This window comes from Sus scrofa, chromosome 16 (assembly GCF_000003025.6).
Source record: "Sus scrofa isolate TJ Tabasco breed Duroc chromosome 16, Sscrofa11.1, whole genome shotgun sequence".
NCBI lineage: Eukaryota > Metazoa > Chordata > Mammalia > Artiodactyla > Suidae > Sus > Sus scrofa.
The window spans coordinates 22,427,898-22,454,526 of record NC_010458.4 but is presented as its reverse complement, the minus strand read 5'-3'; the positions used below and the strand labels follow the sequence as shown (position 1 = coordinate 22,454,526).

General features: G+C 39.1%; 1 protein-coding gene across 1 annotated transcript in view; it reads left to right on the top strand.

The window, feature by feature from the left end:
- Positions 1–26,629, top strand: part of C16H5orf42 (chromosome 16 C5orf42 homolog) — a 120,052-nt gene that overhangs the window by 46,526 nt on the left and 46,897 nt on the right. The window contains 16 exon segments of the mRNA XM_005672422.3: positions 93–251; positions 363–471; positions 3,054–3,354; positions 5,429–6,338; positions 8,253–8,401; positions 9,294–9,457; positions 10,216–10,298; positions 11,938–12,017; positions 12,294–12,371; positions 14,565–14,757; positions 17,372–17,561; positions 17,564–17,664; positions 17,848–18,618; positions 20,242–20,408; positions 23,065–23,197; positions 24,516–24,570. Coding sequence (XP_005672479.2) covers positions 93–251; positions 363–471; positions 3,054–3,354; positions 5,429–6,338; positions 8,253–8,401; positions 9,294–9,457; positions 10,216–10,298; positions 11,938–12,017; positions 12,294–12,371; positions 14,565–14,757; positions 17,372–17,561; positions 17,564–17,664; positions 17,848–18,618; positions 20,242–20,408; positions 23,065–23,197; positions 24,516–24,570 — 3,643 coding nt within the window.

Genomic DNA, 26,629 nt, shown 5'->3' with positions numbered 1-26,629 from the left:
TTTTACTGTTTGTGGCAATGTTTTCTTTTGAACTGATTCTAGTCTGTCTGTCTAAAGTGAAAAGGAAATGATATCTTTCACTATCCATTTAGGATCTTGAGGTGAAGTTCGATTCTTGCATGGTTGAGCACTGTCTTAGCGCAGTGGAATGGGCTTGTAGAATGCTGCCCTTCTCTCGGTTTTCTAATATTGAGGAACTTATTCAGGATCTAATTTTGAGCCTTATTGGAGAACTGCCACCAATCAAAAAGGTAATGTAAATGTAGGTTAAAATTAACTACATTAAAAACAGACTTTAAAGGATTTTAATTTTAATTAAGAATGGTGTTGCTCATAAAACTCATTTTTAAATTTTTCTGAAGGTAGCAGAAATTTTTGTGAGAGCATTTCCCAATCCTGAGGACATAAGGGTTCCTTTAAGAGAAAAATATCACTCTCTTCAACAGAGACTCAGACACTGTGTTGTAAAAGGTATTATTTTTCATTTCTGAGATACCCGATAGATAAATTGCATTTATTTGATAAAAGCATTTATTTTTCTAATGCTTGTGTTTTTATGCATTTCTTCTTTCCTTGGAGATAGGAATATGAGAAGTCAGAAGCACTTCCCCATTACAGAAGCACCAATTCTGTTGCTTTGGGACCTGGCAAAGCTGATGCCATGTCATGGCTCTGTCCATTAGTAACTGTGTAATCAGAGTCAAGTTGCTTAGGATCTCTGAGTCTCTCTTCCCTGTTTGTAAAATGAGTACATTAATACCTGCCTTACAAATATGTACTGAAAGAGGATTAAACATGGTTACAGTATATAAAATGAGCATGTAGTGCCTTGCATAATGCAGATATTTTATTGAAAACTATAGTGTTCTTCCTCCCCTTGTATGGTTATTTATGCTTTTAATTTTATATTGTGCATTCAAGATGACCTTGTGGAAAATTTTTTTTATTGTGGTAAAATATACAGACTGTGAAATTAAACTTTTTTTTTTTTTTGGCCACACCTGTGGCATGTGGAAGTTCACCAGCCAGGGATCAATCCCATGCCACAGTAGTGACCCAAGCCATTGCAGTGACAACACCAGATCCTTAACTCACTGTGCCACAAGAGAACTCCTGAAATCAACCATTTTTAAGCATACAGTTCAGTGGCATTAAGCACAGGCATACCAGAGTTCCTGTCGTGGCTCAGTGGTTAACGAATCTGACTAGGAACCATGAAGTTGCGGGTTCGATCCCTGGCCTTGCTCAGTGGGTTAAGGATCCGGTGTTGCCGTGAGCTGTGGTGTAGGTCACAGATGTGGCTCTGATCCGGTGTTGCTGTGGTGTAGGCAGGCAGCTATAGCTCCTATTGGACCCCTAGCCTGAGAACCTCCACATGCTGTGGGAACGGCCCTAGAAATGGCAAAAAAAAAAAGCACAGGCATACCTTGGAAATATTGCAGGTTTGGTTCCAGACCACTTACAATAATGTGAATAGGGTAATAAAGCAACTCACAGTGAATTCTTTGGTTTTGAGGTGCATATACAAGTTATGTTTGCTCTGCACCGGAGTCTATTAAGTGTGCAGTAGCTCTATAAAAAAGGCAGTGTATATACCTTAATTTAAAAGTACTTTATTGCTAAAAAATGCTAACCATCATTGAGTCATAATCATATGTGAGTCATAATTTTTTTCCAGTAGTAACATCAAAGATCACTGATCACAGAATACCGTAACAAATATCGTAATAATGAAAAAGTTTGAAATATGATGAGAATTAGCAAAATGTGACATAGAGACATGAAGTGAGCAAATGATATTGGAAAAATGGTGCCAATAGAACTTGCTTGATTCAGGGTTGCCCCAAACCTTCAATTTGTAAAAAATGGAATATCCGTGAAGTGCAATTAAATGAGGTATTCTTTTTTTTTTTTTTTTTTTTTTTTTTTTTTTTTTGCCTTTTCTAGGGCCACTTCCATGGCATATGGAGGTTCCCAGGCTAGGGGTCTAATCAGAGCTGTAGCCACCGGCCTACACCACAGCCACAGCAACACCAGATCCTCAACTCACTGAGCAAGGCCAGGGATCGAACCTGCAACCTCATGGTTCCTAGTTGGATTCGTTAACCACTGAGCCACGATGGGAAATCCCTAAATGAGGTATTCTTATACATTCACAATGTTGTGGAAATTTTTAAAGAATTCAAATTATTCTCTTTTTTAGAATTATAATCTCATAATAGTCTAATAATGTCCTCTGCACGTTATTGCATTAATGTATTTATATTGTATTTGTGATTTATATTTTTAATACTTTTTTGAAATCTCTCAAATGTCATATTTATTATCAATAATTAAATATTTTCATATAGACAGCCTTGAAAAACTTTCCTTCCTATTGTTCTCCATTACTTGAAGTCAGAAATGTGTTTTTGATTCTTTGGCCACTCTGTGGGAATGAAAAAAAATGCCAGTGATTCTTTTTATAATTATCTGATTTTTGAAATAGTTAAATTACTTCTAAATTCTTTTTTCCAGGTCATGCTTTTTTTTTTTAAGGGGTCCCTTTTATTCTTTTTTTATTTTTATTTTTTGTCTTTTTGTCTTTTCTAGGGCCGCGCCCGTGACATATGGAAGTTCCCAGGCTAAGGGTCCAATCAGAGCTGTAGCTACCAGCCTAAGCCAGAGCCACAGCAACACGGGATCCAAGCTGCATCTGCGACCTGCACCACAGCTCATAGCAATACCAGATCCTCAATCCGCTGAGCAAGGCCAGGGATCGAACCCGCAACCCCATGGTTCCTAGTCGGATTCACTAAGCATTGAGCCATGATGAGAACGCCCTTTTTATTGTTCTTTAATGAATCTTTTTTAGCTTCTGTAGTTCTGCCTTAAAAATATGGACCATGGTTTTATAAAAATATTGGAGAAAGCAGGATCTGTAAGAGTGTGGAAATAAGCCTTAGCCATCAGTTATATTTCATGTTCCCAGGAGGGACCAGAATTGGATCCTCTTATGTCTTGAGTTGAAACATTTTAATGAACTCTAAGGCCTTTTGTTCTTTTCTTTCTAGGTCCCCAAACTGAGGAAATGATGTCAGTGATTATGCATTCTTTCCATAAAGTGAGGGTGAAAGCCTTAAAACGTGTGCAGAGAAATATAGGTTCTTTTGAGATGAATATATGGGAACCATCTGAAGAAGAAAAACCGGCTGAGGTTCCAGGTTTTGACAGGTTTTCCTTGGGAACCAGTCTGAGCAGGAGCACACTCACAGACCTGGGGAATTCTCTGGTCCACAGTGATGCAGATACAGCTGAGTCCTTCTCAGAAGCTTTGTCGGCTAAAGAAAAAAGTAGAATACATTTCCATCAAAGGTACAGTTGCGTTCTCTTAATAGCAGGCATTGACTTCCTTTAGGAAAAAAAATATTTTCAGTATTTTCATGCAGCTGATGACCTGACTTCTCATCCCAGCAACCTCACTGATTAACATTAACAATATGAATGCTAAGTGCCACCCTCCATACCCACAAGGATGTTAGAAGTGTAAAATGAGGAGCTCCCCTTGTGGCGCAGCAGAAACAAATCTGACTAAGATGAGGTTTCGGGTTCGGTCCCTGCCCTTGCTCAGTGAGTTAAGGATCCGGCGTTGTCGTGAGCTGTGGTGTAGGTCACAGATGTGGCTCAGATCTGATGTGGCCATGGCTGTGGCGTAGGCCGGCAGCAACAGCTCTGATTTGACCCCTAGCCTGGGAACCTCCATATGCCACGGGTGCGGCCCTAAAAAGACAAAAGACAAAAATAAATAAATAAATTCACCCATTTTTAATATTAAAAAAAAGTGTAAAATGAGGCTTTACATTTGAAAATCTATTTGAAATATTACTGAGATATGAATTAATTTTGCCACCTGAAAGTATAAAATAAAATGAGTAGGTGAAATTCTATAGTTCACTGACTTAGGTTCTTTAAGTGATCTTTAGACTTAAAGAATTTAGAATTGTTTTGTTAGCTATATTATTATTTAAAGTTTCCAAGGAAAGAATTTGCACATTTGTCTTTGAAACTTCTCTGCAAATTGTTGAGAAATTCTCACTTAGCATTTAAACCCCAGTCACTCTGATTTAAGCCTATTTTTTCTTTGTAATTTCAGTATCTACAAGGCAATTTATCCTTCTCATAACTGAAAGACTATAAAATCAACCATAATCTTGCTTAAGTGAAATATTATCATCTACTTCAAACATCTGCTTATAGCATATCCAGCAGTATCATAAATGATGTGCTTCTTCCCCCAGACCACCTCAGTGTTAGCACAGGAATATTCTGGAGGCTGCTTATTGCACATTCTTAATAAGAAGGGACATGGCAAATTCAGTGAAGGTGCTTAACTGGAACCTTCTTATTCTATTGAGGGAACCAAGGGGTCTGTGTTCTGCCCCAGGAACCACGATGAAAGGAAACAGATTTATTATTATTATTTTTTTGGGTCTTTCTGCCATTTCTTGGGCTGCTCCCGCGGCATATGGAGATTCCCAGGCTAGGGGCCTAATCGGAGCTGTAGCCACTGGCCTACACCAGAGCCACAGCAACATGGGATCTGAGCTGCGTCTGCGACCCACACTACAGCTCATGGCAACGCCAGATCCCCAACCCACTGAGCAAGGCCAGGGATCGAACCCGCAACCTCATGGTTCCTAGTTGGATTCGTTAACCACTGAGCCACGACGGGAATTCCGAAAGGCAACAGATTTAAAAGTAATTATGGTTGGCAGTTTGGTGCCTGCCAAACAGGTTTAATAGCAGCAGAGAGTGTTTAGAAAAATACCCACCTTTTGTGTGGTAAAGAATCCTAGGGCAGGCATGCTTGTTGCACATCGGACAGGGGAAGCAGAAAGTGGCAGATGCAAGAGAGAAACAAGAAACCACAAAATAAGTTGTATATCAGTGGCTTGTGATTTTGTATTTCTAAATTCTGACCTATAAGAGGACCTTTTTTCCCCAGAAAAACACTTGTGTTTTTTTAATTGTAAAATTTCTGTGAACACATTTTAAATCTTTTTTAACATAAAATTTCCCTTTTGATACTAATGTGTTATATTTTTTTGGACTCAGATGTTCAGCTCTAGTGAACACTTAGAGATCATTTAGTCCAACCCCCTCATTTGAAAAATAGGTAATCGAAGCATTAAAAAACAATATGTATAAGGGCCTAGTGGTTAGGATTCACCACTTTCACCACTGTGGCCTGGGTTCAATCCCTGGCCTGGGAACTGAGGTCATACATCAAGCTGCTGCATGGTGTGGCCAAAAAAAAGAAAAAAGAAAAAAAAAAAAAAACACACGACTTAATCAGTGGAGAGAATTTTTATTGATAATGAATTTTTGTTGACAGTTTTAGTGATTAATCATCTTTAATTTTGTCTTTTTCAATTTTGTTTTGCTGTAGAAATGCCCCAAATCATATGGAATTAACATTGACTGGCAGTCCCAATGAAAAAAAGAAAATAGATAATCAGAAAGAAAACCCTCAAAGAAAAGAAGATCATGAAAAGTTATCACAAAATGCACTTCCTGTAGTAGGTGTTTGGGAATTTGAACGTGATGATGATGAATATATTAAATTCCTTGAACTCTTCTTGAGTTACATTATTGAACGAGACCTACGTGGTTCCAAGGATCCTGGCATTCCGTTTCTAACTAGTTTTTCTGGACATCTTAGAGAACATGAGCTTAATTCATTATTTTTTGATGTGCATACAACATTAAAACGACGCCAGGGCAAAACCAAAAGCCAGAGTGTGTTTAGAGCTGGCTCCTGCTTTGTTGTTGCTCCAGCGTCATCTGAGTCTGAAACATCAGAAAATCAGGCCCTTTCAGCTTCAGTACTGGTTAATCAAGAGATCAGGCCTTTTTTAGAGAACCCTTTGAATAAAGTCAATAAAAATGAAGGGAAAAGTGGATTGTTCGGTTTAAAACAGAAGTCACTTTACAGAATACAAGATGACAATGCAGAGAAACCTTTAATCCAAAGATTGTCGAACCATGGTTTTTTCACTCCCAAGTCTGCTGAAGCTAGAAGATGTGTTTTCAGAGCAATTCAGTGCAATGATATTAACCCTCAAGAAGATCTTCCTTTATCACTAAATAACATATTTGGCCATATAAGAAGGCTGTTGGAATGGATGATAAGATGGTCTGATAGGAGATTGCTCTGTGATTCTGGTCTCACTGAGTCACGCTGTGAGTATAGCCCCGTCATTCGTGTAAAGACCTCTGCAGCTGCTGTTCTTACATCATTGTGGCTTTTGGAACAAACCTCTTTTGCTACATATGAGGCAAAAAATGCCGTTACTAAGGTAAGAACTAGAATTGCTTATTACATACAAATGAGAATTCTCATTTCAGATTAAACTATTTGTCCTTCCCCATCTAATAAAGAATTATTAAGTAACTTATTGACAGTACTGATGATAATTTATATCATCAAAATTTTTAAAGTGGTTTCTTTTTTTTTTTTTTGGCTGTGACCACAGCATGTGGAAGTTCCTGGGCCAGGGATTGAACCTGTGCCATAGCAGTGACCTGAGTAGCCACAGTGACAATGCTGGATCCCCAACTCACTGTGCCACAAGGGAACTCTCTAAAGTCGTTACTTTAATTCTTTTTTTGGGGGGGTCACACCGGGTTAAGATCCAGTGTTACCACTGCTGTGGCTTGGGTCACTGCTGTGGTACAATTTCAGTCCCTGGCCCTGGAACTTCTACATGCTGCAAGTATAGCCAAAAATAAAAATACTTTGTTCATGGACATCTAATTTGCTTTTTTATCTTTTGCTTTTTGTCTTTTTAGAGCCACACAGTGGCATGTGGAAGTTCCCAGGCTTGGGGTCAAATCAGAGCTATAGCTCCTGTCCTACACCATAGCCACAGCAAAGTCAGATCTGAGCCATGTCTGCAACCTACACTGCAGCTCACAGCAACAAGACTGGATTCATAACCTGCTGCACCACAAGAGAACGCCACAATTTACATCTTTTTATATTGTGTATTCATTAATAAATTATTATAGTTATCTTAAATACATTTGTTATTTTGTCTTCATACTAGAGTTATGAGTGTTTTACCTACCACCCTCGCAGCACTAGAATATTCTGAATTTAACTATATATTTACCTTTACCAATGATATATATATACATATAGTCTTTTTAGGGCAGCACCCACAGCATATGGAGGTTTCCAGGCTCTAATAGGAGCTGTAGCTGCTGGCCTACTCCGGAGCCACAACAACGCCAGATCTGAGCCGCGTCTGCGACCTACACCACAGCTCATGGCAACACCAAATCCTTAACCCACTGAGCAAGGCCAGGGATCGAACCTGCATCCTCATGGTTCCTAGTTGGATTTGTTTCTGCTGCGCCACGACAGGAACTCCCCTTTGTGTGTGACAGAAAGTTTATTTATGATTTCTTTTTGTGTCTTATTTTCTTTTTGTGAGATCAGTTTCTGTTATCCTAAGGTGGTTTAGAAGATAACTGTGATATTTTTTGTCATTGAAAATTGTAGGAGTTCCTGTTGTGGCTCAGCGGTAACAAACCCGACTAGTATCCATGAGGATGCAGGTTCGATCCCTGGCCTTGCTCAGTGGGTTAAGGATTCGCCGTCACTGTGAGCTTCGGTGTAGGTCACAGAAATGGCTTGGATCCTGTGTTGCTGTAGCTGTGATGTAGCCGGCGGCTACAGCTCAGATTTGACCCCTAGCCTGGGAACTTCCATATGCTGAGTGTGTGGCCCTAAAAAGCCAAAAAAAAAAATTTGTGTTTTTAGGTGATGCATACCTAAATTTCTAAGTAAGACAAAAGAGATACATCCTTTGTATTTTTAGCTGCGTATATTTTTGCCCACTGTCATTTTGAAATAATTACTAAATGTCTTTAAAATACTACAGAGTATTAAATAAAAGCAAATGTATACTTTTATTGCTATTGTTTTGTAGCCTGAAAACTTTGGTGATATACCTTAACAAGTCTCTAAGACTGATTTCTTTGAAATACTCTTTAGGTAGTCAGGCTCTTGTTTTTTCTAGGTAGAATAAAGACTTGGTCACTTCTTCAGTATCAGATATTGAGTTTTCAAAATTCAGTAAATACTTCACAAATGAATAAGGGACTTAATCAGGAGAAGTTCTGTAAAAAGTATTAATTACCTAAAAGTTTAATGGAAAGTAAGGGGTTCAGTAATAGTATTTAAAACTATAAATGGTTTGTTTTAGGTGCTAGAGAAAAATTACCCTGAGCCTCAGAATGGACCCAGTCTAGAGAGTGATTGTAAAACAGATGCTGGCTGCTGTGTGGCAGTGTCCACTCAAGGTGGGACTGGGGAAAGAAATGGTCAAAATGAATCGTGTCAAAGTATCTTGGAGTAAGTTGCTGATTATACTTTCCTTTTCCGATACCTTGTTTGATAGTGTTTGGGCTTAAAGGAGAATGGAACCCTTGAATGTTAAAGGAATGAGCATCTCTTTGAACTAGAGAAGCAGGAAGCGAGTGCTTTCTGAAGTGCTTTAACAATTCATTACAAAGTTTTTTTCTTCCCCTTTGGTCTAGCTTCTGTCTTCTGAGAGAGAAGCTAATTCATCCCAAGAGATCCCTTGATTATATTCATTGATTTCCTGTCAGAGGAAGTTGAACTTCTCATTTCATCCATTTTTACGTATTAAGCCCTACTATGAGTATCTTTGAATAATAAAGCTGGAGCTTTGGTAGCAGGAAGATTGCTTTGTGAGAATGGCAAATTTAGATAAATTGAAATTATTCTAATCTGTTGAGTCAATAAAAACGGGGAGTTCCTGTTATGGCTCAGTGGTTAATCAACCCGACTAGTAACCACAAGGATGTGGGTTTGATCCCTGGCCTTGCTCAGTGGGTTAAGGATCTTGTGTTGCTGTGAGCTGTGGTGTAGATCACAGACATGGCTTGGATCCCGCGTGGCTGTGGCTGTGGCTGTGGCATAGGCTGGCAGCTACAGCTCCGATTGGACCCCTAGCCTTGGAACTCCATGTGCCTCAGGTGCGGGCCTAAGAAAAAGAAACACACACATACAAAACGACAACAGCAACAAACACCCAGGCAGTCAGTTATTCATTGAACAACTTTTTATTGAGCTTTTATGATGTACTATATATGGTTAAAAAACAAAGACTTTACAACATAAAACTTATTTTGTTCTTTTCCCATAAACTAAATCAACTGAAAGCAAGTTCTTTGTTCCCAAGGATGAGTTATAATTTCAGCTGCTTCATTTTTGTCAATAGAATGCCAGCTGAAGTAACAAATCCCAAAATAAAAGAAACCAGTGATGAGATCATTTCTGTCACTGATGATACTGAAAAAGAATTTGTAGATATTGATGAGGATCTTTTGGAAGTAGAAACATTTACACAGGAGGAAATGGATGCATACCCATCAGATTATGAAGGTTAGTTCATTTAGGTAATCTTTTTGTTTGACCTTATTAATTTGTTATCGGTGAATGATTATCTGAGATAACCTAATAGTATGTCTATATTGGTATGTTTATAATAACCTAAAACCAAATATTAAAAATAATGTTTATGAGATGTTGAGCATATTACCTCATACCCTGAACTCACAGTTCTGGGGCCTTTTGCATTGCTTGTGTAATTATTATGGGCCTCTTCCTTTCTATGAACCTGTCCTTGACAGTCTTCCTTAAAGCAGAAAGTCTTAGAGCTTTATACAGAGTTATGCGCACTAAGGTGAAGCCCATCAAGCCTTATCCAGGGTTCACTTGATGAAGAGGGGTTGTCTCTAGGTGTTTTTAAAAGATAATTTTCTAAGGAAGATGGAGAATATTTATATTTGTTTCCTGTAATATTCCTGAACCTTCTAAAGAGTAAATTGATTGTTTTTCAAAAGTCAGTTTTCTGGAGTTCCCGTCATGGCTCAGTGGTTAACAAATCTGACTAGGAACCATGAGGTTGTGGGTTCGATCCCTGGCCTTGCTCAGTGGGTTAAGGATCCAGTGTTGCCATGAGCTGTGATGTAGGTTGCAGACGAGGCTCGGATCCCACGTTGCTGTGGCTCTGGCGTAGGACAGCAGCAACAGCTCTGATTAGACCCCTAGCCTGGAACTCCATATGCCATGGGAGCGGACCTAGAAAAGGCAAAAAGACAAAAAAAAGTCAGTTTTCTTTTCCTTCTTGTTTCCCATAGATGATGCCAAAGAACCTGTTGAAAGTATTAAAAGTCCCAGTGTTGCCTTATTCATGCCGACTTTACCACAGCGTTTAGATGAAGTAAGTCTATAAATAGTAGGTACAGTTACTTAAATTTATACTTAAATGTTTTTATTCAGTGTATCCAACCAAAGCTATCATCTCTTAAACATGTACTGTGGATTGTACAGTAAAGCCAAGACACCAAGCATTTTTCTGTCACTGAAATTCTATTATTAGTAAGGTGTCTAATAATTTCAGGTAATTAAAGGTTAATTTTATAAACTGCTGTAGTAAAATAATTAAGAGTAATGAAAGTGTTGCATATTCAAAATGTAGAATTCAGCTGTCGTATGCAGTTTTTGCACATATATTCAGTTTTACATATTATTTGTTTTCTAAAAACTCTCTACGGTGGATTTCGAGGTGGAACACAGACATTTCTAATTATTGAAACAGTTCCTTTAAAAGGATTTTTTTCCCCTGATTTTATAGTTGTTTTCACAATGAGAGTTGGCTTTTGAATAATGCAGCAGTTAGGGGCTTCGACGCCCATGCAGTCGAAACTCCATGTCCAATCATCCCTTGGTATCCACAGAAGATTGGTTTCAGGAACTGGTGCTGATTCAGCCAACCCCAGATCATGTAGTAATGTTTTTATCTTTTCTTTTTTTTTGTCTTTTTGCCATTTCTTAGGCCGCTCCCATGGCATATGGAGGTTCCCAGGCTAGGGGTTGAATCGGAGCTGTAGCTGCCAACCTATGCCAGAGCCACAGCAATGCGGGATTCAAGCCGCGTCTGCAACCTACACCACAGCTCACGGCAATGCCGGATCCGTTAACCCACTGAGCAAGGGCAGGGATTGAACCCGCAACCTCATGGTTCCTAGTCAGATTCGTTAACCACAGCGCCACGACAGGAACTCCCCTTTTTGTTTTTTTTGGCTGCATTCACGGTATCTAGAATTTCCCAGGCCAGGGATCAAACCTGTACCACAGCAGTGACAGTGCTGGATCTTTAACCCACTGAGCAACCAGGGAATTCCTTTTTTTTTCCTTTGGTAATAATGTATTTATTGAAAAAAAAGTCCACATATAAATGCCGTCACTCAGTTCAAACTTTTGTTGTTCAAAGATCTGTTGTACTTATGTAGTGATTTGTGTGTGTCTGTAATTTACAGTATTTTTACATACATTTACATACATTATAAGTGATTTCTAGTGGCATCATTTGTCTTTGTAGTTGATTTATTTATTTTTAGGGCTGCACCCAAAGCATATGGAGGTTCCCAGGCTAGGGGTCAAATTAGAGCTGCAGCTGCCTGCCTGCACCACAGCCACTGTAATGCCAGATTCAAGCTGTGTCTGCGACCTACAGCATAGCTCACAGCAATGCTGGTTTCTTAACCCACTGAGTGAGGCCAGGGATCTAGCCTGCATCCTCATGGATACTAGTCAGATTTGTTTCCGCTGAGCCACGATGGGAACTCCTGTCTTTGTAGTTTAATATGCTCAGTGGCTCAGGGTGATGGGCCAAAGGCATCACAGTCTAAAGTTCTAGTCAGACCAGGACTGGGAGTACCTTTTAATATTTGGTTTCTCACTTGCTTTCAGACTGTTTTTAGTCCAAGCGAGTGGCTAATGTGAAACTCAAGATACCGAAAATAGTAATACCTTTTTGTTTTACCTCTTTTCTTTTTGGGTACTGTTAATTTTAACAGCATTCCACAGGAGAGATTCAGTGTGCAAGAGAAGAACCGTTGGAGTCATATATGGAGAAAAAATCAACTGAACTGAAAGGGTAAGAGGGGAAAGTATGGCAGTGAGGTAAACAGTCGTTTCTGTTGCCAAGCATTTAATAGTGTTCAAATTGTATGTTAAAGTCATCCAGATATATTCTTTGCTTTTGTTTGAATGTGTTACTATTGCTATGGAGACAAATGTAAACAGATTGTAATTATGAGCTAAGCATTACAGTACATTAGAGGATGTTTAGGCTCTTAGTTGGCTAAGCATTAGGTCACCTTACCTTAGATAATATGAAGACTTCTAATTGATTATTAATCTTTAATTTTAGTATGATCGAAGGCTTTTCAGACCCTGAACACATCATTCCTCCTTTGTTTTGTTTAGATACAAGTTCAGAAGCTTCTAGGTAAGAATTTTTGCACCATTTTTATATAATTACAAATATACGAGAATGAAATGATGCCTACTGTACATTTTGAAATAATTACTGAACATCTTGACCCAAAACTAAGAGGCTAAAATGAAAGCAACACTAAGCATTGAAAAAGCAAGATAGATACACGTTTCTGACACCTTTATGTTTACTACTGAAGGATTTTCCTTTAACAATTGTGTTGTAAAGACATGGGAACTATTTTAAAATAAGGCTTTTCTGAAGAAAAGAAGTAGTGGGCATGTTCTTTTTTCTCTTTGGTCTTTTTACGGCCACATATGCAGCATATGGAAGTTCCCAGGCTAGGGGTTGAATCGGAGCTGCAGCTGCAGGCCTATACCACAGCTGTAGCAGCACCGATCTGAGCCATAGCTGGTACCTACTCTGCAGCTTGCTGGCAATGGCAGGTCCATGACACTATGACACTATGTCAGAATATTAACCCTCCGAGCCACAAAGGGAACTCTGTGGATATATTTTTGAAAGATATAGTTGTTGTTCATTTTCATTCTCTTTAACAGATTTCTAATGGTGTATGAAATCCTTTTAATTCTCTCATAGAACAAAATTATCCAGTCTTTTGAATTGCTTCTACAGAGGTTGAGTAGTGTGTTTAGTATTTACAGATCATGTTGAAATAGGAGAATGGTAGAGCAAAACTTTATTTTAGAAAAATTCTCCATAATTAGAATTTATCTTCCTGCTAGTTGTTGAAAGAAAAGGCCGGTAAAGTTGTCTTAAAATAGGCCAGTTGGTTGTAATGCCTATTTTTCATGGATTTCCCAAATAGTTTTGTTATTGAGCACATGAGATGCTTGATAAAAGGTAAATATTTTTGCTGCAAGGGCATAAGTGTAAATCCAAATAAATCTAAATAGTTGAAGTTCCCGTCATGGCTCAGTGGTTAACAAATCCGACGAGGAACCATGAGGTTGCAGGTTCGATCCCTGCCCTTGCTCAGTGGGTTAAGGATCCGGCGTTGCCGTGAGCTGTGTTGCAGACGAGGCTTGGATCCCACGTTGCTGTGGCTTTGGTGTAGGCTGGCGGCCACAGCTCCAATTCAACCCCTAGCCTGGGAACATCTATATGCTGAGGGAGCGGCCCTAGAAAAGACAAAAAGACAGAAAATAAATAAACAAATAAATAGAATTTGGTTTGTTATTTTCTTTTTAGAGATAGGGACCAGTTTAGTTGGATATGATAGTACCTGCTCCCTAATTTAGGTTATGAAATGTATTTGCTTATGAAACATTGAGTACCTTTTGTGTTTTAAGGAATCATCTCCAGTCATTTTATTGAAAGAAACAAAAACAAAAAACTTACTTTGACCTTTAACTTTTATTTCTAAATAAGCGTTTTTTGTTAGGGTTTAATTATTAATATAATCTCTGATTTGTTTGGAAATGTTCACGATACTGTCGTTTACATTTAATGAAGAATAGCAGGAGTTTGCTCTACCCATGTTAGAATTAAATATTTTTTTAACCCAAACCCTTTCCCTAGTTTTCTTAACTCCATTCTGGATCTTTACATTTAGTTAAAAAAAAAAAAAAGTATTCCTTTTTTCTCCCCCCCCCAACACCTACAGCATGCAGAAGTTCCCAGGCCAAGGATCAAACCTGGGCCACAGCAGTGACAATGCCGAACACTTAAGCTGCTGTGCCCCAAGGGAACTCCCCTGCAAATCTATTCCCGAGGCAAATTATGCAGTCTGTACAACTGATCCTAATGATTGCTTAGGTCTCTAACACAGGTGTCTGCAGGGACCAGGCAGGTAACATAAAGGTGTGAACCATCCTGTGTGGTAACACCATAGGGAGGGGACCTTCATTAAGGCATTTGGATGAATAATTGTGCTGATGACAAATGTGTCTGGGGGCTGAGGGGTACAGTGAGATAAGCTTCAGGGTGTAAGTTTTCTGAAAACTTCCAGCAAGCCTTTAAAGAAGAAGAAAATAGATCAAAATACTCAGTTCAGAGTTCCCTGATGGTGCATCAGGTTAAGGATCTGACATTGTCACTGCTGTGGTGCAGGTTCACTCCCTGGCTCTGGAACTTCCACAACCTGCAACTAGAGCCCAAGATAAAAACACTCAGTTCATAGATATCTAATTCGCTTTTTTTCTTGATTGATGTGTGTTTTTTTATTTATATGCTTCCACACAGTGCCCAAATCTCTGCATGTAAAGATAAATCTTCCTCAGCTCCACCCTTGGTATCAAATGGAGTCAATGTTGCCTCACAAACACCTGTGCCAACAACTCAGCCAACCCAGAGAGACGAACCTAGGGCACCGTTGTCACATTCTTCTGATTCCATTAGGCAAATGCTCCAAGATGAAATGTTCAAATTAGTTCAGGTAGGCACATCTCCATATGTTATCAAGTAAATGTACATATGATATATGTAAGGTTTTAACATATGAACAAACTTGCAGAGAAAGACAAAATTAAATTGCAGGGTTTCTCCGCTTTGGGCAGTCTTCCCTTGTTATTCAGAAGTTCCTAACTCTAGAGCCTGGAGTCTAGGCTAAATAAGTTCTCTGCTTCTCATGATGACTTCTTTTGACTGGGCTCTTGGAGACACAGAGCTATTTACAAAAATGATGTGGGGGGTAATCAAAATAGTCCAGTAGACTCCTGCTCTCAGGCATCAAAAATTTATTTTCTGACACAGTCACATCACATCCTCAAACAAATATCGGCTTGCTTTGAAATGGTCAGCTGCATTTTAAAGCACTATTCACTTAGCTGTGCATCATCTTTTCCTCACTTGGTTATCCTTTTCTCTGTCCACCAACAATTTTTAAATCATTTCCCATTTCTGCTTTATTCCTTAAACATTCATTTCCCTCAAATCTAACCTTCTCTTCATGTGTTCCACATTTACTTCCGTATCCTTTTATGTGAAGCAGCATCCCACATTTATATTTTTGATTCTTGGCGCTAATTTTCTCTTTGAACTTAATGCGCCTTGATGGGAATACTTCTTCAGCTTGTCCCGCTGTCTCATGGAACTTGCTGAAACTTATTTTATTCTTATTCTTCTGAGTCTCTTCTCTCCAATTTCTATCTAGTAGCATGACCTCTTCTATCCAGTTAGAAGCATTTGTCAAGCTTATTTTTTGGATTTCCTAGGGACTTTGTGGGCCACTGCTCTGTATATTTAACGAATTCTCCAAATAATTCTGATACACACAAAAGATTAAGAATCACTGTCTTAGAGAGTCATCTTTGCCTTCTTTCACTACTCATAGCCAGTGTTTTACTATTTTATGCCTGCTTGATTCATTTGCCTGCATTGTATATCACTTGCTATTCTATAGCTGTAGCCAACCTTTGATTCTTAGAACTTCGTACTTCCATTGTCTGATACGTGCATTTCTAAAACATTCTTCTTGTTTTAACATCTGCTATTTTTCTTTAAACATTTTTTAAGAATTAGAAATTTAATTTTATTGGAGTATAGGTGGCTTAAAATATTGTTATTTTTCAGCTCTAAAATCTTCAGTAGATTTCAGGTACAAACTTGTATACTCTATGGTATCAATCATGTTTTAAAAATACAAAGAGTAAAAGGAAATATATTGTCAATACTAGTTATCTTTGGGAAAAGGATTATGAATCACTTTTATTTTCTTTTTTATGCTTCTTTGTGTTTTTCTGCAGTAAGCATGCATTTCTTTTATAATTGAAGGGAACGTACTTTTTTAAAAAAAATCTGCAGTGTTTCCCTATGGGCTTGTTTTTTGAACTGCAAATTCTTCTCTTGGGCTTGAAAAACCCCACAAGCAGCCTTTACGTCCCCTCTTTCCCTACCATACTCTCACACATCCAGTGGTTCTCAGAGTGTGGGTCCTGGACCATTAGCATCAGCATCACTTAGCTATTAGAAACACAGATTCTCAGGCCGCCGCCCCAGACCTATTGAAATCAGAAATTCTGGGGTTGGGGCTTGGCAGAGGGTGATTCACAAGTCCTCTGGGTGATTCTGATGTGTGCTAAAGTTTGAGAACTACTGCACTGACCTCTCTTCTCATTAGCTATAAATTTCCTTTTCCATCTAAGCCAGTCTATCTGCTAGCAGTTCCAAGCTTTTCTGCACATTGAAATCACCTGGTCCTCTTAAAAATACTAATCCTGACTTGCATCTCCCAGATATTCTAGTTTTATTGGTATGGGCTGTGACCTGGCCATCAGGATTTTTTTTTTTTTTTTTTTTTTTTTTGGTCTTTTGTCCTTTTAGGGCCTCACCTGAGGCATATGGAGGTTCCCAGGCTAGGGGCCTCATCAGAGCTGTTGATGCCGGCCTATGCCACAGCCACAGCCACAGCAATGCCAGATCTGAGCTGCATCTGCGACTACACCACAACTCATGGCAACGCTGGATCCTTAACCCACTGAGTGAGGCCAGGGATCGAACCTGCAACCTCATGGTTCCTAGTCGGATTTGTTTCCGATGCACCACGATGGGAACTCCCATCAGGACTTTTTAAATGCTTCTCCGGTGACTTGTTCAATGTTTGTCAGCCTTTGCCTTTCACTCAGCCCTTCCACAGGAATTCCTCACTCTTTACCTGTTTGCTAATTTCTGCTTTTTTCTTTCCTGAAAACCTGGTCATAACACATATTTTAGGAATTCTTCAGTTATCTCACCCATCAAATCATATCCTCCATCAGATCATTCCTTTATGATCCCTGGGATATTTATGTAAACTTCTTTACAGATAGTCCCAAGTCTCATTATGACTTTGTATTCCTAACCGATAGCTCCTTGAGGACAGGAAACCATGCTTCATCTTTTAAAAAAAAAAAAAAATTCTCCCAGCTATGCTTCCTACTCAGCATTTATGGGTCTGACAGATACTAAGATGAAAGTATGACTGTTCTGGAATTCTCAGATAGTTGTTGTGTCTCCCTTAGATTCTTTTCATTATATTGTAAGGTGTTTCTTTAATTTTTATTTTATTCTAGCTACAACAGATCAACTTCATGAGCCTAATGCAAATAGTAGGATCATCCTTTGCTCACCTCCCAGATGTACATCAACTTCTACAGCAGTCTCAGTCTGTGCATTTGGTGGGAAGCCAAGTATCAAACCCTACAGGAGGGAGTAATGATGCTGAAGACACCAGTAAAAATCTGAAGGAGAGCTTTTTCGTTAAACACAACCCACAGGAGAGCACACCAGAGAACCCGGCAAGAAGAGCCCACATCGCCATAAAGAAACTGTTCAATCTGACGAAAATAGTAATGGAAACGTACAGGTAATGCATTTGAAAATACCATTCAAGTTGTTCCAGTAGTTCAGTTCTTGGTTATCTGAGTAAATAATGTTTTTAGTAGTTATCCTATTCTACCCCCTTCCAAAACATATTGAACATCATTTACAAAATAAGGAGTGTCTAACATATTTTAAAACTTACCTAATAGCTTTTTTTCTCTTGCAGAATGTCCCAGATGGGAGTGTTCCTTTTTGTCAATTAGAAAGCCAACCCCAGAAAAGAGGGCTAACTCCAGCATCTCAGAGCATACCCACCACTTCATTGTCTCCAGCCCCTGCTGGAAATACCTACTTCCACCTTTTGTTCCCATCTTCTGCCCTTCCAAAGATACCTAAACTTATCCCAGTGGCAAAAACTCTCAGACCTGGTGATGGTTTTCCTTTGCTTCAGTTCCAGCCTGAGCATGAATTCAAGTCCCCTTCCTTCCATCCTGAAAGAGTGCCACAACTTCCCCCTGGTCCTCTACCACAGCCAAGAGAGGCTTGGGGGTCATCTGATTTATTCCAGCCTCCTTCGTCAAAGAGAACAATGGACACTACTTCAACATCCCATTTGAATTCGAGCCCATGTAATACCGAAGCCATAAAAGAAGCAGTTGAGCAGAAGAAAGGGGCAGAAACAGTACTTACAGAGATCCCTAAGCATGTGAACTTGGATCAGTCTGTTGGACAAGAAAACCTGACACCTCAACAAGATTCTGCAACCTTTATAAAACCAGGAAAACTATTTGATGTTAAGCCAGGGCCCTTTGAGACACCACCTCAGAATTCTTTTGGACTTCCGTTACTGCACCTGCAACTTAAATCTCCTTATGTATTTTCCTCCGCCTCAAGAGCATCAGTTACAGTTCCATCAATACCTACTAGAACTATAGCAGAAGAAAGAAAATGCCCAAGTCTGTCACTACTTCATTCATCTCTGTCCCTGGGAAATGCGGTAATGATTTTTGCAGTTATGCAAAAGCACAGTCCTGTGTTTTTCATATCATAACTAGACAGTCAATGAAAAGCTCTTATACATTTCTTTTTAAAAAGATAATGCTTCTGCTGCTGAAAATAACATAGAAAATTTCTTTTAAAATAATAATTGGGTATCGAAAAGGTTTTAGGTCTTTCTTGTATATCAGTACAAAGTTTTCCAGACTCGCTCATAGATATTTCTGAGATTCTGCCCAGAGAACAAATAAAAAGTAAAATAAAATGACCCGTATTCTTGTTTGTGTGTGTAAGGGCATGTGTGTGCCTGTTTGTCTCAAGAGAGAGAGAAAACATTGTTTGAGGTTCCTAGTAATTGTGATCTGATTGCCTTCAAATCTATTACAGGTTAAAATTATTAAATAGACCCGGGTATGTAGGCAGTTTGAACACATTAAAAAATTGTGTCTTGGGACTTTTCCCGCTATGGTGCAATGGGTTAAGGATATGACTGCAGCAGCACTGCTTGCTGCAGAGGTGTGTTTCGATCCCCAATGCAGTGGATTAACAGATCCAGCATCGCCGTGGCTGTGGTGTAGGTTGCTCCTTGGATTCAGTCCCTGGCCCGGAAACTTCCATATGCTGAGGGTGAGGCCATTAAAAAATATATATATTTTAAAAGTACTTAAAACGCAAAGATTAAATCTTTATAAAGCCATCAAATCCTCTTTGAAGTTGTAACCTTTGATTTATGAGATTAAGATTGTTTAGGTTCTAGTTTTTTAAGTCAGCAGTTGCGTGACTGGGTCGTTCATTCTCTGGTGCACTTTTAAAATGGTCCTGGGAAAAGCAATGCTCATGCTTACCATGCCTTCTTCTCTTCTGAACATATTTTGAACAGAAAAGAAAGGATTAAAGGAGTGGAAAAGTAGAAGACATTTGGGGGTGGTTTCAAGGACATTTTTTTAGATTAGAGAGAAGAGTATAATGAACCCCCAAGCTGCCATCACCCAGCATCGGTGCTTATCCACATACTGCTAATCTGTTTCATCCCTGATCTCTACCTTTCTGCTCCCTCCCTGTTCCCAAGAATTTTAATTAATTAATTAGTTAATTGTCTTTTTAGGGCCGCACCTGCGGCAAATGGAAGTTCCCAGCTAGGGCTCAAATTGGAGCTACTGCTGCCGGCCTACACCATAGCCACAGCAATGCCAGATCTGAGTCATGTCTGTGATCTACACCACAGCTTATGGCAGCTCCCGATCCTTAACCCACAGAATGGGCCCGGAGATTGAACACGCCTCCTCCTGGGTATTAGTCGTGTTTGTTTCCACTGAGCCACTGTGGAAACTCCAGAAGGAAGTTTTAATATGAAAGAGAAATTAAGATGATGAGCTGAAATTCTAGCTGAATTTCTGAAATAAAATGCCCCATTGAAATTTTCAGAAAATGATTTCTAAAATCATACATACTTTAAAATCGGGATACTCACCAGTCAAAATCAATTTGTTGTCTTTGATATGTTTTATCTCTTGTACATCTTAGTTTAAACACGTTTTTCTCAATTTTTATTAATATATTGCATAATTGAGGTTTGTAATTTATTAATATATTGCATAATTGAGGTTTGTAATGTTTCTTACAGTATGAAAAACCACAGCTTATCCCACTTGAAAACCTCATTGCATTGAAACAGAGCCAACAGAAATTAACACATAATTTATGTGAACAAGGAGATCCTGGACACCTCCAGCTTCTACAGGACAAAATAAAATCATCTGAATTGAGACAAGGAAAGGACAGTAAAAAAAGGCAAGTTTTAAGTGAAACTTTATTTGAACATGTACCTGCAGACATACCTGCAAGTTCATTTTTAGTGAAAATAATGTAGTTATAAAGATGGAAGTTACCTGGTTCAACGTCCCAACCTGTACACAGCGGCATGTTCATTTTCCTTGCCAAGTGTCACGTGGAAAGCCACGTGGGATCTGAGCCATGTCTTTGACTTACACTGAAGCTCTTGGCAACACTGGATCTTAAGCTACTGAGCAAGGCCAGGGATCAAACCTGCATCCTTGTGGATACTAATCAGATTTGTAACCCCCTGAGCCGCAACGGGAACTCCAGAATATTACTATTTTTTTATATTTTATTAAGGAATTCTTCCCTGGAATTCACAGGCTGGAATTTTTCTTCTGCTGCTGCTGCTTTTTTTTTGGCTGCAGCATGCAGCAGCTTGATGTGGGATCTTAATTCTCAGACCAGGGATTGAACCCAGGCCACAGCAGTGACAGCATCCGAACCACTGACCACCAGGGAACTCTCTGGACGTTTCTTTTAAATTTTTCTGTAACAGGAGGAGCCAGCATCTTTTGCAGCACAAGTGTTTTAGCATCATGCAGTATTCCATATATTATACAGTACACTGTTTATTGCCCTCACCATATCCTCCAGACTCTTACATAGAAAACAGGACAGTAGTGATGTGAATGGTTTCAGGGCACTAGAAGTGTGCACGTAAAAAGCAAGGCTGTGGCTTCTGATGAAGAGCATTTACAGTGTTTTACTCACAGTGGATGCTCAGTATGTGTATTGACTGGTGGATTATGACTGAGTCTAGAAAATACTTGAAAAATCTCATATTTATCAGGCCCTAAAATCTAGTAGTAGCGTTCTCTTTCCAGAAATGGTTCTTTCCTTCCCTCTTTTATAGATAAACCCTCTTCAAAGTAAATTTCCCCCTTGACATTTTGGACCCTCTTTCCTCCCTGCTGGGATTTCCTTCTTGCTGAGGGGACTAAGTGTTCCTAACTTCTTCAAATAAAATAGATTTTTGGAGTTCCCATTGTGGCTCAGTGGTAACAAACCCGACTAGGTTCCATGAGGAAGCAGGTTTGATCCCTGGCTTCACTTGGTGGGTTCCGGGATGAGCTCTTGTATAGGTCACAGAGGCGGCTCAGATCTGGTGTGGTTGTGGTGCAGCTCTGATTCTACCGCTAGCCTGGGACCCTCCATATGCTGTGGGTGCAGCCATTAAAAGAAAAAAAAAAAAAAAAAGAGGATAGGGCCATCTTAGAATCTGCAGAAAAGAGAATTTGAAAATTACCTAAAAGGGAGTTCCCATTGTGGCTCAGTGGGTTATAAACCCTACTAGAACGCATGAGAATGCGGGTTCGATTCCTGGCCCCGCTTAGTGGGTTAAATAACTGGTGTTGCTGTGAGCTGCAGTGTAAATTGAAGATGTGGCTTGGATCCTGCGTTGCTGTGGCTGTGGTGTAGGCCACCAGCTATAGCTCTGATTCAACCTCTAGCCTGGGAACTTCCATATGCCAAGGCTGCAGCCCTAAAAAGCAAAAAATAAATTAAAAAAAAGAAAATTAACTAAAAGGTGTAACTCTAACCTGAGAGTCCAGTGACCAATATAGAAAAATCAGTTCAGTAGTAGAGGAAGTAGAAATAACTTTGACGTGTCCTTGACTTCTGCTTATGTTTGCCTGTATTCTAGCAGAATAACTTGCTAATTTAATGAAAATGTCATTGAAAATAATTTATTGACACAATTTTTTTATTATTTTTTTTATTTTCCCACTGTACAGCAAGGGGATCAAGTTATCCTTACATGTATACATTACAATTACATTTTTTCCCCACCCTTTGTTTTGTTGCAACATGAGTATCTAGACAAAGTTCTCAATGCTATTCAGCAGGATCTCCTTGTAAATCTATTCTAAGTTGTGTCTGATAAGCCCAAGCTCCCGATCCCTCCCCACTCCCTCCCCCTCCCATCAGGCAGCCACAAGTCTTTTCTTCAAGTCCATGATTTTCTTTTCGGAGGAGATGTTCATTTGTGCTGGATATTAGATTCCAGTTATAAGTGATATCATATGGTATTTGTCTTTGTCTTTCTGGCTCATTTCACTCAGGATGAGATTCTCTAGTTCCATCCATGTTGCTGCAAATGGCATTATGTCATTCCTCTTTATGGCTGAGTAGTATTCCATTGTGTGTATATACCACATCTTCCGAATCCAATCATCTGTGGATGGACATTTGGGTTGTTTCCATGTCCTGGCTATTGTGAATAGTGCTGCAATGAACATGCGGGTGCATGTGTCTCTTTTAAGTAGAGTTTTGTCCGGATATATGCCCAAGAGTGGGACTGCAGGGTCATATGGAAGTTCTATGTATAGATTTCTAAGGTATCTCCAAACTGTTCTCCATAGTGGCTGTACCAGTTTACATTCCCACCAACAGTGCAAGAGGGCTCCCTTTTCTCCACAGCCCCTCCAGCACTTGTTATTTGTGGATTTATTAATGATGGCCATTCTGACTGGTGTGAGGTGGTATCTCAGGGTAGTTTATTGACATAATTTTGATAACTGTCTCCCTATATAGCATGATTCAAATGAAAAACTGATGTTACTAAAAAATATAGTAAAAATATATTTTACACTATTGTTTTTAATAGACAAAGACGACGGGCTGAAAAAGAGCTGCAAGAAAAAAAGGCAGAGAAATTAAGGAGAAAACCAAGTGTGACTTTCCAACCAGAAGATTCCATCATTAATGATAATGATTCAGAAATATTTCTGAAACCCAAGGTATAGAAAAACTATAGTACATTCTTCCCTGGTCTGCATGTACACAGAGTTTGGAATGTCTTTGCAGTTTATCTAGTTGTCTTCTTCTTCTTCTTCTTTTTTTTTTTTTCTTTTTAGGGCTGCACCTGCAGCATATGGAGGTTCCCAGGCTAGGGGTTCAATTAGAGCTACAGCTGTCTGCCTACACCACAGCCACAGCAGCGCTGGATCCTTAACCTTCTGAGCAAGGCCAAGGATCAAACCTGCATCCTCATGATACTAGTTGATTCGTTTCCGCTGCACCACGACGGGAACTTCCTATCTAGTTTCCCGATTGCTGGAAGCTTTCGGTTGTCACTAGGCGGATCCTGATGTCGTTAAGTAAATAAATCCGTGCTGCATCCACCATGCAACAGTAGATAGACATAAGCTGTGTGTATGGAAAGCAACTTGGTAAATCAAAAACTAGTTTAGAGCATATGCTTGTGTGATTTGTAATATTTGAAATCATTCTGCTTTTTTTCTGTGACAGGTTAATGCATATCATGTTATTTGGGTTTTTCTTGATAGTTTCACCTAGTTTTAAGTGTCTTTAGGATTTCTCAAACATAGGTTTGTTATGTAACCTATATTTTATATCAGATCCTTGTGAATATTCCTTCTAAATTTGGTGACTGTTTACCTATTTGTGCAACAAGAGATTAAGCAAACAGGAACAGTTTACATGAATTTTACTACCCATTGCGGTAAGTCCTCAAGAACATGTCTGGGGCACTTAGTAAAACGTTGAGTCCATGACCAGTTCTGATACTATTTGAGAGTTAAAGCTACTCTGCAGGAGAGTATTACATATCATAATTTAGTAACTGGGAGTTTCTGTTTTGGCTCAGCAGTAACAAACCTGACTAGTATCCATGAGGATGCAGGTTTGATCCTTGGCCTTGCTCAGAAGGTTAAGGATCCAGCGCTGCTGTGAGCTGTGGTGTAGGTCGAAGACATGGCTTGGATCCTGCGTTGCTGTGGCTGTGGTGTAGGCAGACAGCTGCAGCTCCAATTGAACCCTTAGCCTGGGAACTCCATATGCGTGGTTGCAGCCCTAAAAAGATTTTAAAAAAAGGAGAGAAAATTTGGTAAATGCATTAAATTGGTAATACTCTTTTTTATTGTTGACTTGTGAATTTCAAGAACACCTTTGTGAAGTTACTTTGATAGAGTAATTTGATAGAATAAATATTTTTAGAATTATAGAATCAGCACTCTACATAGCTATTGAATTTTTTTTCAAAAGAATTAATGTCTTTGAGTTCATCATAAATTGATCATTTGGGGATTCATTTAGGAGCAAGATGAACATCATGGTTCCCAGCCTTTGGATGACTTTGACATTTCTTTTGGTATGTATATGCATGATTAATGTCATGTCTCTATTCAGAGTTAAAATCAGCTTTCTAAAAATATGTATAAAAAATGAGACTAAATTATTGTCCTGTCATCTTTGACAAAATGGTTTGTATGTATTTGTTCTATGTGTTATCCTATAGAACAGGCCAGATCTGAATCACACCCATTTTTGTAAATTAAGTTTTATTGAATCAGAAGCTTGTCCATTGGTTTACACATTGTCTCTGACAGCTTTTGAACTGCAACAGAATTCATTTGTTGGAAAAGGGACCATATGGTTCAAAAAGCCTAAAATATTTATTATCTGGCCCTTTGCAGAGGAAGTTTACCAACCCCTATAGTAGAGCAAAGCAATTAATAAGAATCTCAAATAAGATTTGTTTTTGTTTTAAAAGGCTGCACCCATGGCATATAGAAATTTCCAGGCTAGGAATCCAATCAGAGCTGCAGCTGCTGGCCTGCACCACAGCCACAGTCACAACAGATCTGAGCTGTGTCTGTGACCTACACCACAGCTCACGGCAATGCCGGATCATTAACCTACTGGGTGAGGCCAGGGATCAAACCCACCATGGATCGAACTCATGGATATTAGTTGGGTGTGTTACCTCTGAGCCACAATGGGAACTCCTTGCATAGGCTATATTGATATATAAGGCCTCAAAGTGAATTATGGAAGAACATGCCTAGGGTCAAATTAGTCATAGAAAATACACACACATTAAAGTAAAGGAATCAGTTCCTAAAAGAGAGCTTGTCTTTAGATACTAAGTTCTTTTCTTTCTTTAATTGGTCAGTTTATTTCTTGCCATAGTATTCCCCAAGCCTTTCTTCTCAGTGTTTTTCACACACATACCATACGTACAGACACTCTTATTTCTCTGGGACCATTCCCTCTCGACTTCAGCTTTTAAATTTTTTTTTTTTTTTTTTTTTTTTTGTCTTTTTGTTGTTTTGTTGCTATTTTTGGGCTCCCGGCATATGGAGTTCCAGCTACAATACCTACCTATCCTCTCTCATCTTTCTTTTCTACTTTTGTGTTAAATTCAGCATGTGCAGATTTTAGACTGGCATTTTCCTATTAGTGATATCACCATTCTTTTGATTGGTCAAGATTTTTGCATTGCAAGTCATCCTTGATTCACCCCTCGCCTCTCTTAGCCCATTCCTTCACTTAGTCCTTGACCCAATCCTGCCTCCCTTTCTCGGTGCCGTGGCCCAGCATCAGGCCTCTGCATGCCACTGCCCTGCTTCGCTTCCATCTCTCAGCTTCCTAATCCATCTGGTGTTCTTTCCTACTCATTGCCTTAGACCATTTTATGTTTCATTCTTCATAACATTCGTTCTCTTCACAAAGGCAGTACACATTCACTGGAGAAAATTTAGAAAGTGCAACTATAGAATGTTAAATCTCCAATATTGAAATGTCCCGTAATCCTATCGAGAGAAAACCAGTGTTAAGATTCTTCAAGAGTTTATTTTCTCAATACCCCTACTCATGTATATCTACAAATATGTACATGTATTTGATAATATATATATTTTAAGCATATCTCATCTATTTGTTTATAACTTACTTGTTTTTACATACTAATATTAAGGTATGTATCTTCCCATACCTCTAGATATTTTTCTACAGTGCATTTCAAATGACCACATAGTACTCCAGGGAGGGAGTATTTTGTCATTCCAAGCAATTCTCTGACACCAACTGGGTGTCCTATAATCCAATTTCATTCTAACAGTAATAACCTAGAGTTAGCACAGCCCCAATAGGCGAAGGGCTCAGTCCCAAAAGATTTCCTATTTCCTTCAAACTCCAGCTGCAGGTGGGGTCTCTGACACCTGCATTTTTGTCCAGTCAAATATAAATTCAGGGATTCTCATAAGCCACCCCCCCAGTTTACTGTAATTCTCTATAACAACTCCAGAACTCAGAAAAGTACTTGTGACTATAGTCTCATAAAGGATACGACTCAGGAGCAGCCAAATAGGAGAGCTGCATAGGGCAAGGTGCCACTCTGCATGTGCCACCCTCCCATCATGTCCACT